The 19,609-nt window shown below is 48.6% G+C and overlaps 1 protein-coding gene across 13 annotated transcripts in view; it reads left to right on the top strand.

Moving 5' to 3' along the window:
- Positions 1-19,609, top strand: part of NRP2 (neuropilin 2) — a 93,887-nt gene that overhangs the window by 22,910 nt on the left and 51,368 nt on the right. For all 13 annotated transcript variants that reach the window (XM_075028220.1, XM_075028219.1, XM_075028224.1 and 10 more), the window contains 5 exons: positions 9,811-9,992; positions 14,272-14,502; positions 15,081-15,236; positions 17,123-17,292; positions 18,338-18,493. In XM_075028220.1, coding sequence (XP_074884321.1) covers positions 9,811-9,992; positions 14,272-14,502; positions 15,081-15,236; positions 17,123-17,292; positions 18,338-18,493 — 895 coding nt within the window. The remainder of the gene's footprint in view (positions 1-9,810; positions 9,993-14,271; positions 14,503-15,080; positions 15,237-17,122; positions 17,293-18,337; positions 18,494-19,609) is intronic.

Here is a 19,609-nt window from a genome sequence, read left to right as displayed (position 1 = left end):
ATGTTTTAAGCAACTGTCTTTGATATATCAGTTCAAACACACCATAGAATGCCTTCTTATGCTGGCTTAGCGAGTAGAACAGTAGATCATTAGAAAGAGTGAATAACCTGAGTGTTTTTGTTGGGTTTTTTTACCCCCTGAATCCCAAGGAATTCTTCGGATCTACTTACAGCATTGCTGAGCAATCACAGTCCAGTAGTATGGTGGTGGTTTTAAAGTAGCACTGGGTCAGACATGGAGATATTAGTGTTTAATAAATTTCTAGAAGCAGAGCCTGAAGCAATGCAGTCTGACAGCAGAAATTGTATGCCAAAGACTTAGTCCTGTTTCAAATGGCACAGAAACTGGCAGGGCGGATGCTCTATGTATGTACTGTTGCTGCCCCAAATGTCACTTCTTGCAGAGGTCCGGAAGACATTATGGTCGGTGTGAGGAAGGGTGTGCCCCTGTTTTTTGAAGTGGGGTCCCTCTTTGCTGAGACAGACAGCACTCGCCCACTGGTGGTGGGAGAGCCCCTGCACTCTGCCCTGTGCCTGCCAAGGCATGAGGCCATGCCGCATGCAGGGTGTTTGCATGGGAAGTGCTCAACATATTAGAAACCTCCAGGGAACCCTCGAAGCTGGGGTTGTTGATGGATGTCCAACAAGGAGTAGGACCCCCACCCGCCAGCAGCACAAGGGTTTGAGGCATGTGCTCAGCTTCCTTCCTCTTTCGCGAGTGTTGGTGTGAGGTTTCATTTATGTTGTTATTTTGCAGTGAAAAGGGAAGGTGTAATGCCTGGCTCTCACATGTTATGCCTTTGGTAATGCTCATGTTTGTCTGATAATCATGGGAAGGAACAAGGTCTGGGATCTCCATCAGCAGAGGGGACTGACTCACCATTGATCTATGTTCACTGCATCTTGTTGAAGTTTTTTGACCCATTTGATTTCTTGGGTTTTATTTTGTGAAAACCCTCTGATTTTTTTCTGCCATTCAGGAGCAAAACATCTCTCTGTGTCTTTAAATATGGCAGACAGGGATTTCTTCAGATGTCCAACAACTCAATTGAAGGAGACCTCCGGAGACCTCTCCCCTTCCCTGTCCCCCTTCTCAGCCTGTCTTTTCATCTGCAATCTGGAGATGTAAGGGCTATAGTAATAGAGTGTCAGAGGAAGTAATTGATTCATCACACGCCGAGAGAGGAGTCTGTTGCCTTCAGTGTCAATGGAGCTGAACCACAGCCTGGAAGGGTGAGGGAGGCTTGTAAACACTCTATGGCTGAGCTGGCAGGACAAAGCAGATGCACTGCCGTGGCTGAACGAGAGGGTGACACAAAGGGTTACTTCAAAGAAAAATCTTCCTGAATAAAGCAGTGGCAGGGCCTTTGTTTGTGGGAGAAACAGGGAGGCTCCCATCCGTGTTCCAAGAGCCATTAAGGAGAAAAGGTACCAACCAGCTTCATGCAGCAGCCCCACTCCCTCATCTCTGTTTCCCTATTCTGCCTCAGTGTGGCTGCCTCTCTGACCTGCTGTCCCAGGCAGGGCTGAGCTCACCTCAGGGGGTACCAACCAGCCTCTACAAGCGGCTAATTCCTCCCGCACCCCCAGATCCTGCTGCCTCTGAGACCCAGGTGAGAGGCCACCGCTGCTGTGAATGCGCAGCGAGGCATGATGCATGCATGGCACAGCGCCCGCCCTCGTCCAGGCATTGATTGTGCTCAGACCCTCAGCGAGGCTCTGTTCAAATGGCTGTTGAGCTGCAAGTGCCCATATGTTGGGGTGAGAAGGGTGTAGGAGATGCTGTGCTACCTACACAGCATGCAAGGAGGGATCAGGCAGGTTTGGTGTGCTGCTTGCCCCAGAAACCGCTCTTACTACAAGCTGGCAGTCGGGTTGTTGTGGAAGTGCCCAAATAGCAGAGGCTGCAGGCCAGCCTTGGCGGCAGAGCTTTGCTTACTTGTGCATCGGCGAAGGCAGGAGCCAGGCTGCGTCTGAGAAACTGTGGGGTCAGAAAGCTATCCCATGGGGGGCTGGTCCCGGGCTGACCATCCGTCATTAACAAGGGATGTAGACAGCCAGGAGCACAAGGGTGGACTGGTCAGGGCTCTGTTCTTGCTGCCTCCTTTATACAATTGGTGCTTAATGAGGTGTTTGGTTTGGTTTTGTGCTGAAAAAAGCTAGTGCAAATGAGTGGTATGTGGAAAGCCAAGCTGCAAAGCTCCCATCTGATCCCAGTTATTACCAGCTCTTTCGTTCTTCATGGCATGTTGTGTCCAAGGCCATAACCGATACAGTGTCAGCAAGGTGTGATGGGACATTACTTGCTACAGCTCCATGGAGGGTGCTTTCCTCTGGGAACAGCGCTGGCACAGGAGAGCATGTGAGCATCCCCTAATTCTCGTCAGCACCTGCCAGCCAGTCCCCAGACCTTCAGCCACCAGGGCCAGCCTGGCCAGAATGGGTCTCCCATCTATTGCCTGGGCTGTCAGGCACTGGATGCCATCAGGAGATGGGATCCTCTTCACCTGTTCCCCCCACTGCAAACCAAGCAAAGTGAACATTTGGCCCCTGTCTCCTGCATGCTCTGCTGCTTTTCAGCAGTAAATGTTCCTCTTTTACCTCCTGGTTGTTACCTTTCATTATATACATTTTTTTTTCTTTCTGTTAGTGATCAAGTGCCTGTGAGCAGTGACAGTAAAATGACATAGAAACCAATGTCTGATTTTTTCCACAGATGGATTGTAGCAGAAGGAGGAAAGTGCAAATGCAGTTTCTCAAGTGTCCTGCATTTTGGGGTATGAAAGGGTTGTGAGTTGCTTCAGTTCCCTTACAGCAGCAACAGAAGGCAGAATGCCACAGAAAGGGGTCTTATTCTTAACATGCTTTATATATTTTATTCCTGGTTTCACCATGATTTTTTCCCCCAAAGAATACCAAAGACATCTTGCAACAGAAGACCCCTGTAGCTAAAGATAGAAAGGTGAGGAATTTATAGAGATTGTTTTGGAGACAGAAATAAAATTAAACAGCCATGTGTAACTCCTGAACAACAGCCTGCAGAAAACCCCTAAAGTGCACATTAGCACATCTTGTTTTCTTATATAATGAACGGTTTTCCAGACATGCCCCAGATGAGAGCACTTCTCTACTCCAACGCGCCTTTCCGCAGCGATCTGGCAACACAGCTTGAAGAAAGCAGCCTGAGGATGAACTGCAAAGCGCGGGGGAGCCTTTGCTCTCCCGTCTCAGGGGGGGCAGCAGCATACAACATGCTAGGAGCTGAAATTCCCTCCTGAATCAGAACTTGCCACAGGAGCAGTTTGCAGCTATGTTTTATTCTTCTCTTTGCAAGATGTATTTTGGCTACCTTTTTTTTTTTCTGCATAAGTTAGCAATAACTGCTGAAAGATTTCCCATCAGCGGTCTTTGTATGGGGGTGAAAACAACGCAAGGAGTATAAATAGAGGCTATTTGTAGTTTCCATTTTTTGTCTTCAAGGCATTTTTGAAGAAGTTTTCCAATCTGTTAGGGTTATTTTCTCTCCCTCTCTGTCTCTCTTTTTTCTTTTTCTTTTTTTTTGACTGGATGACTGGATTTTTCTCATTTCTCAGAAATTCTGGTCAGAGTTTTGAGGAGATAAGAAAATAATCCAAAGCACAGTGGAATGATTACAAAACCCCACAATACTGTGATTACACAAGACGTAACTGGATGCAACAAATTCAAAACAAACTTCTGAGAAATCCTAAGCAATTATGCTCCCCCGCCCCAACCTGGCTCTCCCCCTGCTGCTATCCGGTTTTGGTCATTTTAGTTACTGAAATCCAGTGAAATCCCTTCAGATTCAGAGCAATGATAGCCTGTTTCTCTCTGCTGTTGCCAGGGGCAGTTATTTCCCTCAGGGCAAAACAAGGGCAAGCTCTGCCTGCTCTGTGAACATCTTTGGCCTCAGCATGGGCAAAAATGGCCCCACAAGCTGCAGACTGAGACCAGATTCATCTGTCCAACGTTCAGCCACCCAAAGTCCAGGTCCAGCCAGCAAGAGCTATTTAAACGACCTCTGTCATCAGTGCAGAAGAACGATTAATCCCATCCCAAGCTGGGTGTAAGGAGTCTGCTTCCACTGAGAGCAGAGGATGTTTAGATGGCTAAAGCTAGATATGATGCAAGCTTTTTAGGTCTGTGCACAAATCTATATCAGGATCTGTGTCTATGAGGACTGATTCTTTTCTCACCCCAGGATAAATTAGGAGTGATTACCCTTAAAATGATGAGTTACACATGTGTAAAACCAGTTCAAGTCAAAGGAGAATCCAATTCATCTGCTGTATTTATAATTAATTACTCTGATTAAGGGCTGGCAGCTAAGATCAAACTTCATTGCTCTTGTTTCCTCAGACAGCAGTTCTGCTTGCCTCTGCTATCATGGCTATAAAAAAAATATTGTTTAAATGTCCCCAGTAGCTTCTGCAGCAACTTAACCTTTGAAAGGTATGTCCTGCAGTTGCTGAAGGTTGTATAAACATCACAGAAAAGTTTTCTTGTCTTTCACAATGTAACCACCCATGAAATAAGAATTTGGTTTGAAGGTGGCGTATTGAAAGAGCATGAAGATGGGTGATGACACAGAAAAATCAAGCCAGCTAGCATGTAATGGACATTAATTCCAGCCACCCCTTGATTGCAAAACAAACACAGAGCTGCTGGTTCACCATTTCTTAACCATCTGTATACTGCAGCTGCTATTTCATTTTTAAGAAACAGCCTTTTCTTAGAGGATGTTTAAAAAGCTTATGCTTTTTATAACAATTTCTGAGAAACAAACCACCTGCCACCTTTTCAAAGGGAACAATTGCATTTACTAGCTGCCGTTATGGCTAGGCAGGTTCCTCACGCCTTCCCCCAGTTACCTGTAGAGTATTAACGCCTGATGAATTTCACTAGACTTGCAGGTTCTCTTCCCTGTTCTCAGCAGATGCATTTGAGACACCATGACATGTGGCTCAAGCAGACCAGGGGTCTTGAAGGCTCAAGTCAACACTGGGCATTCCCCAATTTGGGGCTGTTCTATGCAGTCAGTACCTATTTGTCTGTCTATCTAGGCCAGACTCCTCCAATATAATATAATCTGTCTAATCAAGGCTGGCTTCTATTCTTGGCTGTGCTGCAAACTTCCTATGTGACCTTGGGCTAGCCACTGCTCCTCTCTGCCGTCCTGCCTCCCAGGGTCTCATGAGGATCCCATCATTACTGTTTTCCAGGTGCAGTCATGTGCCCCATGGAAATGCCTATAAATAACAGCTACAAATTAAACATTGGGGAAGTTCAGGTTAGAGCCTTGCAACTCTCTCTGGCCCTGGCAAGCGCTTGGAAACCAGGCTTAGCAGTGTGTGAGCCCTCACCTACTTCAAATCATAGCTCTAGGAAGAGACTGAGAAAGCTGCCAGCTATGTCAGAGCTTGGGCTGGGGAGCCAGCCCTTCTGGGGCTTTGAAACAAGGCTTGCACAAGTCTTTGTATGGGAGGGACTCACGTTAGGCTGCAAACATATAAATGATTTATTGTTCGTGTTTCTCTCCATCCTAAGCTAATGTCCCTGTAATGTCCTTGAAGCATGTTTCAGTGGGGAAGGACTCAACATCTCTTAGGACCTGGGGCTGAGGGGCAATAAGTTTGTTGATTATGTGTAGAGCAGTATGAGTCCCAAAACTGTGTGTGCTTTGTGCTGAGCTGTGTGCCTCAGGAGAGGAGCACCCAGAGGAATGGCACCAGCTTTCTGACGCTGCTCCCCAAGTGGGTGGTAGCGTTTCTGGAGCTTACCAGTGCCAGAAGGTCTGTGCTGGCCTCAGGGGATGGTGGAGCACAGCTCAATGGCCAGGGAGCAGATGATTAGCTATTTCGCAACAGAAAAGGACTGAAAAGGTGGAGGTCTTCTCATAATCGCTGAAGTCGGGGCTTTTTTGCCTTTATTGTGCCTCGCAAACTTGTTTGGAGAGCCAGCAGCAGAGTGACTTAGGGAAAATAGAGAGAAAGGAAAGACTGGGAAGCAGAGAGGGTTGACTGGAGGAAAAAGCAAGCAAGCATGAGTAATACAGCATTAGAAGTGCTTTATAATTAGTTTATAAAAGCTCTCTTAACATCAGCAAAGCACTTTCTACTAAAAATCTTCAATAAAAACACAGCAATATTTGTAAGCATTGTATGTTTTCCGTTTAATTCTGTTAAACAGCTCCAAGAAGAGCATCTAAGCAATGCCATTTCCCTCCTTTCTCAACCCCCCCATTGTCTGGGCAGTTAAAAGCACTTCAGCTTTGCCTCCCTGCCTTAACACTCCCTGGTGGAAACCTCTGTTTGAGGCAGTTTCAAACCAACTGGTTGGCCTTCCCGCTCAAACAGCAGCTGAAAATATCCTGTCACTGGAGGAGCAGCCAACTGCGGTCACTTTCTCTGCAAGAAGAGTTGGTTAATCCATTGACTATACTTGTGGGTTACAGATGCTGCTGCACCCTGCCCTCACATATTTATGGTTGGCTCATTGGAGCAACGCCTAGATGGGGAGAAGTTGCCATGAAATGTGCTTGGAGATGGCGGCTTGCCCAGTGGAGGTAATGCCAGAGAGGTCAGCCCACAAGGATGTTGGTGCACATTGACTGAAACAATAGATTTGGTTATATAAGTGAAATGCAAATTGCTCGGCAATGATCAGGACAGTTTGGATGCTATCGCTGCATAAATGTGTCCCACCCAGCTGTGCCCTATTCTGTAATTATCTGGAAATTAAATGGTTAGAGTAGAAAACATCCCCAGGGTTGGGTTTTCTTCCTTCCAATTTTTCTTCTTGTTTTTCACACGGGAAGAAAAAAAGTCTGGAAATGTTGCTTAAGCTTAACTGAAGCAAAGGTCTGGCCAAACTAGATTTTAACATGGCCAGTGACCCAACATGAGGAGAATGGGGTTTATCAGCTTGTTTGATTGTGGGCCAAGGCATGGACGTGACTGAAGTACATGATGTCAAAAGAGTCTGTGGTAGGGATTAACCAGTGTTCTTGCTGAAGTTTGAAAGTTTCACAGTTTGGACCAAACGTCTTTGGTGTTTCATTTTGAAAGCCTAAAGCTGAATTGCTATGTTGGAGAGGAAGTAAGTCCTCCTGCTCATCTGGACAGGAGTTATCTCCTGAGTGTAATACTCTCCCAATTCACACTCTGTTTATATGACCTGAAGAAAGACGGTTTTGCCTCATGAGGAGTAGAGGGCTTGGGCCAAGAGTTTTTTAACTAGGGAAGAAAACTCTTAATGCATTTATATTCATTTTACATTTGGCAAAAATTATTCCCTGACCTTCTCCTAGGGGCTTTTTTTAGTTGTTTGTAATGTTTGATTTATTAAGGATTAGCTCCACTAGGAGAAAGCTCAGTTAGATGCTTGGATGAAGCCAAACAGGGTTTAATTCAGAGGCAAATATTTCCTGATGATTTACTTACTAGATTCATTCTTTTAATTTTCCATTAGCAGATTGCCCATGAGCAGATTGCAATATTCCCAAATTGTATGTATTATTGGAAGTTATTCACCCATTCTATAAGCAAATACTTCTTGGTCCAGAATTCGCTTCTGATATTGCCAGGGCTCCTACAGCACTGGGTGGTTTGAGGAGCCGTGTGGACAGTGCTAGGATGTTTGGTGTGTTGGCTACAGCAGAAGCTGTGATCATTACAGTCAAGTAGTTGAAGCCATGTACTGTGTTGGCGAGTTATAACCCCACGAGGACACAAACAGATGTGATTCCCTGGGATGCAGCTAACCTCTGCCTGTGCCATGCAAATGGCAGCTTTTACAATCCACTCCGTTAACTGTGTTTTGCCAACGTTCATGTTTTTGCTAAATTAATTTTTTGCCACATATTCACAATTTCAGTAGTAGCCAGTAGTCCTGCAGCACAGATGTGTACTTCGGATGTGGAAGGGCTGCAAGCGACTGAAAGCAAGTAGTTATTTAGAGAACAAAATGTCCCTGCTGTTTGCTTAGCACTACTTTAAACAAATAGATAGACAAGGAGGAAAAAAATCTCCTTAGAAGAAGCACTAACACTGCCCTCTATGTTCCTCCTCCCTGGGGAGATGATGGGATCAAGCCACACATGACGGACATTAGTGGGGTCACACAGGGTGCTGCTGGACAGTGTCAGGGTAATAAGGGGTCACGAGGTGATAGGGAGCTACACAGAGCTGAGGAGCGAGCAGAGGGAACAGATCTTCATTTACATCACTGCGTGTCCACCCACCAACGAAGCCAAATGCTCTTCCTGTGCGAGTGCCTCTTCGCAAGACCGCTTGAATTTCACCTTGGCCAAGCCAATTGAGTCTGTAATGAAGTTAAAGGCTGGGTGACTGCAGCTAGCTGAGTGCTTGGTCTGGCGTAGACAGGATTTTATCTGCAGGCATTTTGCTTCTGGCTTGCAGCCTGATTTAGTCCCAGAAAGGAGTGAAACCAAAGCCGTCCGGGCCATCTTTCTTTGTGGAGGAGCACACTGAGTCCCTGTAAGTTTGTTTTGAGGTTGTTGCCTGCCGATGTGTGCTTTGCAGAACAGGAATGAGTCACATGAGGATCATTCTGTATCCAGCAAGCTACTTCTCCTTTCAACTCTCCATTCCCAAACAGAAGATCTTGTGACAAAGAAGAAAGGCAGATTCCTGGCAGCCTGGAAATGCTTTTTCCCTCCCTGGCCCCTTGAGAAGAGCTGTAGCATGTTGTTCAAACAGGTTGATACAAAGCGAATAAACAGTTGAAGAGAGATGGGCAGTTTCTGTAAATAGCATGCTGGCCAGAGAGGAGAAGAGGGGTGGGAGAGCGTGGGTGTTAGAAAGCAGCTAAAGAACAAGATGTTCACGTAAAAGCTGTTTGTTTCTTCACAGCACACAGAGCCTGATACTACCTTGCCATTAGTCATGGCCTAGAAAATATGAAGGAATCTGTGGGAGTTTCACCTTCTAGCCAGACTTTGCAACAAGCTTTTGTCTCTGCACCAGGAGACAATTCTTCCAACCCTACATGTTCATCCCCCAGACCATTCAGATGCCCAGGAGCCATGCCAGTGGGCAGGTGGGACATCTCCAGGTAGGGTTTAGCAAAGGCAGGTTGCGGTTACAGGGTGTACAAGGATCAGGCAATAGTGAATGTGGTTACCCAGCTCTTAACACAGCATTTCTCATCCACAGAAAATCGTTGTTAGCACTTAATAGAAGAAGATCAGTATTACTGTCCAAGTGCTAAGTAAGTGTACTGGCCATGCTTGTTAAAGGACCAATGCGGTGTCAGACAGTGCACAAAATAGCTACCCGCTCACATGGTTTGAACATTGACTATTTGTTTAATGCTTGGTGCGTGCTTGGCCAAATCCCACCTGAATAGTGGAATAAACGGAGCTGTGCTAAGTAGCACAGTGGCACTTAAGGAGAGAGGTAAGGGAAGCAGGGTAGCCTCAGGAGAGTTGTATCTGAGCTGCTCCTATGCCGAAGGAGTCTTGTGGAAATGGAGGTAAATTGTGTCCTAAATTTTGCATGTTGGCTCTGAAGTTGAACTGGATGTGGGTGCAATACCTTAATGATGGGAGGAGCAACAGAAGAAGGGACTTAAATGTAAACAGACAGAAAAAAAGGCAAAAAATGTATTGGGAGTGTGTGGCGTGGTGTGAGTGATGGAGTCCCAGGTACCTGTCTGGAAGATGTTGTGTGAAATATGCAGATATAAAGAAGCGTTTTGCGTTTGTTCCTGGCATCCTGAAGCATCTCCCTGACAGATGGTTTTACTGCCATTTCACCTGCCTCCACAGGTATGACTACATCGAGATCCGAGATGGGGACAGTGAAGCGGCAGACCTGCTGGGCAAGCACTGTGGGAACATAGCACCTCCTACCATCATCTCTTCTGGCCCCTCTCTGTATATCAAGTTCACCTCGGACTACGCACGGCAGGGTGCCGGCTTCTCCCTGCGCTACGAGATCTACAAGACAGGTGAGTGTCTGAGTCAGTGCCTGTCTCCCAGGCTATCTGCCATGACAATCTTCACAAGGAGATGTCTTTGGCCACCTTTTCAATATGATTTTTAGCATGTTCTCCAGAGATAAAGGGCTCTTTCTTTTTTTTTTTTTTTTTTAAATTTAAGCAGGTTTGTTGCATCACATTTCCAAGAAGGTAAAGTTGTTAGTGGCGTATGATAGTGCGTTTTTGGATCACAGTGTGGCATCAAAAGCAGGGTTCCTCTGTAAATGCTGTCTTGTATTCGAGGACTAGAAACATACATCCATTCTCCCTGGCATGTGTGGAGCTTGTTAGGGCTAAGAGGCAATTGTCCCTCTGTTAGGAGTGCATGGAGCTCCCCCTCCTGTGGAGTTGCGATTCAGGGCTGATCAATGACACTGTGTTTTCTCCCCCTGGAAGTGGGTTTTGTAGCTGGGGAGCTCCGGTTTTCAAGGGACTGCTGTCAGCAGTGCTGTCAAGGGCTGAGGCAGCGCCTTTCCAGGCAGATACAAGAGGAACTATTCATAATTCTGTTTAATACCGAACTATTATTGAGGAAAGGAAAAGCTGCTCAAAGGCCTTTTAATAGTGTTTCTGTCTAAATATTTGCCAGAATTGTGTGTCTGGGGAGAAGGAGGCTTGAGAAAATAAAATGCTCTCTGTGTGCGTGGGTGAGAGGTGTGCCTGCGCACCAGGGGAACAAGAGTGTGTTTTGCATGGGGACGCGGGCGCCTGCCCTGTGCCCACATTCCTTTGGTGGTGCGTTGGAAGAAAACACACATGCGACTTTCACGTCATCACATCCAGCACGATAAAAATGTGCATGCCTGGTGAAGAACCAGAAAGGAGCACAACGGGGTCAGTTACCCAGCCTCTTCAAAGGGAAGGCAGGGAGCACAGGGACCGGTGCCCCGGGGCCCCGGCCTAGCTGTGCGGCAGGCAGAGGTGCGCAGGCTGCCCACAACCCAGTGACAGGTAGATGTGCATGTGGAGACTCTGCTGCAAGATGATTGGAATGCGACTCCCCAAATTCATTGTGAAACGGTGAGGACAGGTGAACCTGGAGGTTCAGGTGGGTGAGGAAAGTGCTGTTGCTGGTGGTGGCCTGGGCTGTACAACTGGCCATTGAGGTATTGTGGTACAGCCAGCTCACCACTGCTGTTTGTTAATGGTTAGGATGCAGATGAGTCCTGAAGGAGTTTAGTGGTTCCTCTGGCTATTGCGGTTTGCTGAGGCCAGTTGCCAGCACGGAGGATGGCAACGACTGCCTGTGTTCAGGTGGGAAGACTGCCGCTCCACCTCAGGCTCTCTTGCCTCTCGCTCCCTGAACGGCCCCCCCCGAGCCCAGCAGACTGCGCTGGGTTGTGCCTGCCCTCACATCGGGTCCGTGCTGTGTGTTGGGGCACGGGGCAATGTGGAGTGGCCCAGCTGGCTGAGGTGGCCAGGCCAGGCTGCGTGTGGGTGGAAAGGGATGGCAGGCAGGAACCCTGTCTGCCTGGGTGGGAGCCAGCAAGGGGCCAAATTCATGGGAAAAGGAGATTTTGTTGCTGCTGGTAGGGAGGGAGTGGAAACAAGGGCTGATCTGGGAGAGAGTCAATGTTGGATGGAGGCTGGAGCTGAGTTTGTGTCCCTCGGTGTGGGTCCCTGCAGAGCTGCCCTCAGATCTGAAGTGGTGTTGGGGCTCATTTTGCCACCACCCCCCTCCCCCGCAGGCAGCCATCCTCTCTCCAGAAATAGCCACGCTTTCTTCCAGCCACAGCCCATGAAATCCAGGCTGGCAAGGCAGTTTTTGGCACAGGAGTGGTGATGAGCCTGTGATCCAGGAGCACCCCCAGCCCACCTCATCTGCCCTGCCCCTGTCCCCACCAGGGCTCCCAGGTAGGGTGGTGGGCAGCGCTGGGTTTCCATCTGAGCTGTCAGGGTAGCCAGCAAGGGTGTCACCAGCTATAAAGGTCATTGGATTGTCATTGTCCACATCAGCAAAGGCAGCGTGGCTGCAGCTTCTTTCTTTCTTTCTTAAAGGTGACCTAAAAACCCAACTCTTTTCAACTGAGCATTTATTTCCATATCTTGTGCTAAATTTCGCGTATCACGGTGTGAGAGAGGAGCAATCTGCATACAAACAACTACATACCAGTCTTTGAATCCCCTGATGGGTATCAGTCAGCAGTCTGTGGGCTGACAAAAATGCCACCTGCCCTGGCTGGTCCAGCTTCCCTGCTGCTCACTTTGTGAGTCAGTTTGGCAGGGCTGGCCTGAGCTCTCCATTGCTGGGCATCAAAGTCTCCTCTCAGGCTGGTCTGTGCTGCCGAAGCCAGCATGAGTCCTGTTGATTATCTGCAGCTTCCTTATAAAAAGCTGATCATTGTGTTTGCTGCTATCAGCCAAACTGTAGACAAAGATGCCAAATGCAATAAGAGCCCCACATGAGGAAACTGTCGTTGTCTAATGCAGTGACATAGTTACGTCTCTCTCCTGTCTCTAGAGGACAGTCCCTGACTCTGGGCTTAGGCTTTGATTTTCTCCCTAGTGCGGAGCTTGTGTTATTTCCCTGTTTATCTACTTGTCTTTCAAGCTGTTTGGAACAAAGTACACCCTTATCCCTGTTCACGGCATTATGCTGTGATTTGTGTTTGGCCTTATTTTTTGCCTCTGCGTTTTACCCCACAGGTTCACACCAGAAAAGCTGGCTGCTTCATTAGGTAGTCAATTAAAAGCCTCTCCTGAGTAGCTCTCCAGCTAGGCGCTGCATAATGCAGTGCTGGGATCCTGCTATTACTGCGGGCTGCTGGCCTGACTCCTGTAGGTTAATGCTGAATTGAATAACAAGTCTCCCATTAGTCCTGGGAAGGTTCATGCTGCCTGGAAGAGCTGGAGCAGAAGGGTTTGTAGAGAAGAAGGAGGGTGTCCCAGTGAAACTGAAGCAGAAACCTTTGTGAATGCTAGCGCCGGGTTACAGCAGCGGCCGGCAGCCTCTCTAACATCCCCTTTCGCCTCCGATAGCTCCAGGCTGCAGATTTCTGTTGCCTATTGTCCTGTCTCCACAGCACAGCGGTTTCAAAGTCACCGTGGTATGAATATGACACAAATTCCCCTTTCCCTGGCCACCCCGAGGCACCTTGGCTGTGTGAGAGGGGCCACCGAGCTGGCCCGGCTGCAGCCGAGGCCAGTGCTGAGGTCAGCGATAAATAAGAGACAACATTGTCTGCCCTCCTCACCATGCAAAGGTCTTCCTTAAGGATAGAAATAACTTGCATTTCTGGTGCGGGCAGCTCAGTCTGTGAGAAAGAGGGCTCTGTTCCTCCTCTCAGTGGAGACCCCCCTGCCACAGCTCCTGTTACCCCCGCTCTTGCCGTGGCCACATCGTGGGGATGTATGCTGGAGCTGGCCCTCGTCCCTTGCATGGGTCTCAGGGGGCCACAGGCTAGCTGCACGCTTCCTGAGGGTTTTCAGCTAACAGTGGAGACATTGGGACCCTCCCCCGGGCCCTTTCACTGTGTAAATATTTGTGCTTCCTGGTTTTCTCAAGAGGAAACTGAGGCACAGATGTTCATGCCAGAGGAGTAGAGGTTGCAGGAGACCAGCCCCTGGGGACAGCTTTTCCAAAGAGATGACATCCCTGTTACTCCTCTCTGCTCCTTCCCAGGCAGCCCCCTCCCCGATGGGGGGGCTCTTCCGACAGAACTGGAGCTGCTGTGGCCCTTTGCCAGCGTGGCCAGCGGGTGGCAGCCGCAGCAGCGAGGACAGCATATGGCAGCCCTCTGTGTGCTGGCTGGCCCTTCTGTGGGCTTTGGGGTGGCGGACACAGGGGTTAGGGCTGGCAGGGGAAGCCCAGCCCAGCTTGGTGTGACCTCCCTTTCCCACCAGGGCCCCCATCACCAGTGGGGGGGACATGGCAGGGTGGTGGCCTGCCAAATCGCTGCCATGGCTTTGGGTGGCTTTGGATGGGATCGCTCTCCTAGTCCTGTTTTTGGAGTAATTGGCAGGGAGACCAGCAGTGTTGTACAGTTTACTTTTGCAGAGCTGTCTCAGGGATTTAGAACCATGCTGTCCATTCCAGTGAATGCATGGACCTTGTCTCTCCACCTGTGGAAAGCTTTGAAAAATCACCCTGTTGGTCCTTGCAGGAATTCACACAGCTCTTGGGTTACAGGATGTTTCCAGAACGGAATACACAACCCCTCTAAGCTCAAAATGGGGGTTCCACAGTGTCAAGCTATTGACATTAAACTGCATTGTTGCTAAAGCTGCGGGTTTTTTCCTGCCACTACAGGGTCTGAGGACTGCTCCAGAAACTTCACTGCCTCCAATGGCACTATTGAGTCTCCAGGTTTCCCTGACAAGTATCCACACAACCTGGACTGTGTCTTCACCATCATAGCCAAGCCAAAGACAGAAATCCTCCTCCACTTTCTGCTTTTCGACCTTGAGCATGACCCGCTGCAGACAGGGGAAGGAGACTGCAAGTACGACTGGCTGGACATCTGGGACGGCATCCCTCAGGGTAAGCCATGGATTGCTGCGCTGCTGTCCTCAACCTCTCTTGGAGTCTCACAAAGCTCCAAAACTGTGCAGGCTATATCTGAACACCAAAGGTGCCTAACCTCAGAGGTGGCTGCACCATTGGGGTGCTCTGTGGCCAGCTGTGGGGATGGTGCACTTGCAGAAGGCTGCATGCATTAAACCCCAAACTACTGCTCTGTTGTAACCACTGATCTGAAGAGCCCCATGGGACACTCCAAGATACCACAGGTCCTCCCTCAGGGAAGGGCAGTGAGTTCATGCAGTGCTGGGAGGACCTCCCTATTCTGTACCAACACAGAGAAACAGAGCAGTTTGGAGCATTTCCCAGAAATTGCAGAGCAACGCCTGCTGCAGTAGATATTTCTGCACGGCATACTGCATGGCACCAGGCCAGCGGATGTAAAAAATAGCCCATCCCCAAAGTCTTTCTTTTATCCCAATTGGTCCTGCTAAGGTATCCCTGCTGAGTAATGCCAATCTGCTGGTGACCCAGGAGGGTCTGGGAGGGTTTGACTGGTGGAAAAGTAGGCATTACCTTTGCTGCTCTTTCTTTTGCAGTAGGCCCCTTGATAGGCAGGTACTGTGGCACTAAGATGCCATCGGACATCCGTTCAACCACCGGCGTCCTCTCGCTCACCTTCCACACGGACCTGGCAGTAGCTAAAGATGGTTTCTCTGCTCAGTACTACTTGATCCAGCAGGAAGTCCCAGAAAGTAAGTTGGAAATGTGTGCGTATGACATAGGCAGTCGTGTCACCTGTTCTTCCCAAGTCTTGCACTTGGCACATGCGAGAGTGAGGCAGAGAAGAGTATGTCCAGGGGCTGGTTCCCCACCAGCAATGCAGACAGCAGTTACACTAGGTGTGTTTTCTGTTTCTCATAGAAATGAGATTTCAGTAAGAATCACGCTTTCTGACCTTTCTTTGACTTTTCACTTGCTCATGAAGTCTTCTCAGTACCTTTTGGGATGGAATCCTTCATGTATGTATGTGCTCAGCCCATAGGATTTAGGGGAAGACTTCAGCCCAGCAGGTGCAGCAGATTCATTAAAGCACAGGGGAAAATACTCTCCCTCTCTCTGGTTTTCCAAAATTTCACAGTCCCACACTACAAATTGGAATTTCTTGGCTGTCTAATTAAAATATGCCTAAAGTTCTGAGAATTTCAAACCAGAATTTGGTTTAGATCCCTTATTAAGTGAGGTAAATTGATGTAGAGGGAGGAAGTAGGTTGTGTGTTTTGAGAACTGAAGAGCATTCTGATTCTTCGTGATAATGCTTGCAGGCGAGGAAAGATTCAGTTTGTTTTCCCATGGTATTTTTACATCAGAGCTACAGTTCTCGACCTCAGTTTGCAGTGAACCTGTGATACAATGGAAGAAGCCTGCAGGACACCCCTCAGTCCCAGAGAAAGAGAGGGAGTCCCTGACCCAACACTGAAAGCCTATGACAGAGAGCAGGGGTTGTGCAGCACTAGGGCAGCTGGGTTACAGGCTCTTGCTCTGTGATTGGGTTGTGATTGCTCTTCTCCTGAGGCTGAGAGTTACAGACAAGCATGAGCTCTTCACCATTGCCTATCTTGACATTCAGTTGATCTGTTCTTTAATCCTCTTCCTACTCTGTTCTTTAAAAGGATTGGGAAATAAAATGTTAATGACACACAAAGCTTGAGAAATCAAGCATAAGAGCTGTTAAAGGGCCAGGCCTGTTTTGATTTATGCTGGTGTAAATTGAAACTTTAATAATACCACTGAGATCTTAACTTGGCCCATCATTTCCACCCAGGGTTGGCTTGGCCACATTAAAAACACAGGCAGTTTGGTGGGGCCCCATTGGTTTACAGCAGCAGCATGCTTGGGCCCATGCAGTATTTCCTATCCATGTTTTCTTTGCTATTGTTTTTACAGGACAGCTTCCATAAAATATATGAGACATGCAATGAGATTGAGCTAATTGTGACTTTTAAAGCCTTAGAAGTGAGGAAACTCAAATGAAAGCATACCAGAGTCTTTCATATTCTTGGCTGGTTAATTCCTATGGGCCTGATAGCACACATAGCACATGCACATATACACAGACACATACACACATGTATCCATACTCTCAACATGCACACAAAACCTTTAGACCTGCCCATTCCAGGCCTTGACATTCCTGCCGGCAGCACAGCAGTAAGCACCCTTCCATTGTGCCTGCCCTTACTCCTTGCCTTGTCCGTGCTTAGATTTCACCTCCAGCCTTCAAGAAGTTGGGGAACTTTATGGCAAGGGGACTTGGGACATCTTGATGGAGATGGTGGGAGGGGAGGGAAACTGTGTGAAAACTGTGCAAAGGTGAAGGAGATGGAGAAAGGGAGAAAGATCTGGACTGTATTAGTTTTCAGAGGGCCGTGCAAACATAAAGCTGCCCCGTCTTTCATTTTTCAGTGCCATCTGTCAGCGCACACAACCTGCAAGATGGTGCAGATCTGTTCATCCTTCCAGGCAGGCAGCTTTGCTCGGGGTCAGCTGGGGAGGATAGTTCAGGGCTGCCTTCCACTTGGGAGTGAAATACAGAGACTGTAAGCTGATCCGTGTGTATGTGTGTGTGTGTCCACTCCAGACTTCCAGTGCAACGTGCCGCTGGGGATGGAGTCTGGCAGGATCTCCAACATGCAGATCAGTGCCTCCTCCACCTACTCAGATGGGCGATGGACCCCTCAACAGAGCCGGCTCAACAGTGATGACAATGGCTGGACCCCCAATGTAGACAGCAACAAAGAGTACCTCCAGGTACACACGCTTTCCAGCCCCCTCGCCTCTTCCCCCACCAAATAGAGTGTCATGCTGGTAAACTGACCCTTGACCACAAAAGCTTGTTGGATTTTTTATTGCCTCTGTGGCTCATGGGGAGCGAGCAGCAGGGGAGCTGCAGTGCCTCCATGAAATGCAGTGGGCTGGCTCTCCCATTAGCGTGCCTGCACGAGGGCTGACTCGACCCGCTGTCCCTCTCCCACCCCTTCCTTCCTGCCCAAAACTTTGATGGACTTCCCAGCATACTGACAGAGACTGAGAGACCTCTGCCACTTACAAGGGCCACTGACTCTACCACTGGCCTGAGGACCAAAGTCTCCAGGGGGCACATGAAAAAACAGCTAGAATTATATTTATCTCATCAGTGATGCAGGGGGAGCATGAGCAGGCTAATGTCAGGTAGGGGCTGACAGAGCAAAGGCTTTCCCTCGGAGCTGGTTAGAGCCACAGTCTGTCCGCACAGGGCTTCTGGCTGTGTCACATTGCCATGAGACATTGCTTGCTAAAGGGCACTAGGAATGGGAGGTGGTGAATGTCATTGCCTCTAGCAGACATCTCATTCTTCGTTCATGGCAGTGCTACCAAGCCAACTCTGCTGACCTTTCTCAACCCATGTTGTAAAAAAAAAAAAAAAAACAAACAGCAAAAACCAAGGAAAAACCAAAAACTGCAGCACTTGCTAATTGGACATTATGCTTTTATTTTCCATGGAAAAAGTCAGCCTCTGTCCTGCTTTAATGGACATGAGCTTCTGTGCAGATCCTGTTGCTTGGTCTGAGGCAGGAAGGTCCCATATGGACAGACATCGAGATCCTTAGTTACTCTTGTCCCATGGTCCTATCTGCAAGCATCCTGCTGAAGTCAGCCTGGGGAGGTTTGTGCCTGTTGAAATGTGCGCCCACAGATGGAGCAATATGGACTGATATTGCAGCTTTTCATTCTTCAGAGACAGAGGAACTAACTAGCCAGCCTGGGCTCTCAGGTGGTCACCACTGTCTCTCTTGTCACTTTTTCCCCTGGAAAGGTGGACCTCCAATTCCTGACTGTGCTCACAGCCATTGCCACACAGGGTGCCATCTCGAGAGAAACCCAGAATGGCTACTATGTCCGTACCTACAAGCTGGAGGTCAGCACCAATGGGGAGGACTGGATGATGTACCGACATGGGAAAAACCACAAGGTAAAGGCCTTTTTGTCTTTTTTGCATGCACCTTGGTGAGTCTTGCAGCTGACAGGAGGGAAGACAACAGAGAGATTTTACAGGCCTGGAGGGTTTAATCTGTGAGGAACCCTTTTTCTGATGAGGGTTAAAAGACTGATGATACTCTGAGCAGAAATAGTCCTTTCTCCTCTGCACACCAATGAGGAAACACTATTCCTTGGAAAACCTGGCTGCGGTTGCATCTTTCGTGGTGGCAAGAGTATGTTCTTTGACTGCAAATGAAGGAGAAAATGCTTTCACAGCCTGTGTTTTGCCATACAAGATTCATTGAGCTTTTATGGCCGTAGCCCCGTCTGCATGCTGGGTTAACAATCACAAAACCACATGAAACTGTAGTTCAGGAGTTACTGAGGCCTGGAAATGAAAGGGCACAAATCCTAAGAGGGGATCGCACCATCCCAGAGAACAAAATGAACAATAAATAATGAGGAGCAATTCAGGCTGCCAGAGCTGTGGGATCTGTGCTAGCAGGCGTGGTCAGCAAGGGTGCATTGAGCCCTGGGAGCTGCTGCACGCTCTTGCTGTGTTTCTAGGAGGCACACAGAGATGGGAACGAGGGGGAGGGAGGGTAAATATCAGTGTTCAGCCGTTCCAAGCCTTGCAGGGGCTGCTGCGTGGCCAGGGAAAGCAAGCTCGAGGTGGTCCGCATGGGAGCTTTGGCGTATATGGGGAGGGGTGTTAAGGCAGCCGTGGGGCCAGGCTGGTCCTGCTCTGTCATTTGCCTTGATTGTGTGGTTGTCCCCTGGTTAAGGGCACCTCAGGAAAGCCCTTTCCTGCTCTTTTGTAGTGCCCACCAGCACTGCTGCTGCAGCTCAGGTCCTCCCTGTTTATGTGCCATAATCTGTCTGTGTGAACTCGGTGGCTGGGGTCCCACACACTTCCCCCCACATGCACGTCCCAGCAATTTCTGCTTGCTCAGCACTTCTGTTAAATTAGCTGTCCCCTCCATTTGCTGGCACAGGCAGTGCTGGCATGAAATGCAGTAGCCTGCCTTGTCCAGGATTCATCCAGACATTTCCTTCCCTTCCGGGCCATGTGATTTCCCCTTCCCCACAAGTGTGTCTCATGGTTCAG

The sequence above is a fragment of the Buteo buteo genome, chromosome 5 (assembly GCF_964188355.1).
Source record: "Buteo buteo chromosome 5, bButBut1.hap1.1, whole genome shotgun sequence".
NCBI lineage: Eukaryota > Metazoa > Chordata > Aves > Accipitriformes > Accipitridae > Buteo > Buteo buteo.
Note: the sequence above shows the minus strand (reverse complement) of the source record. Positions and strands in the feature narration are given on the sequence as shown.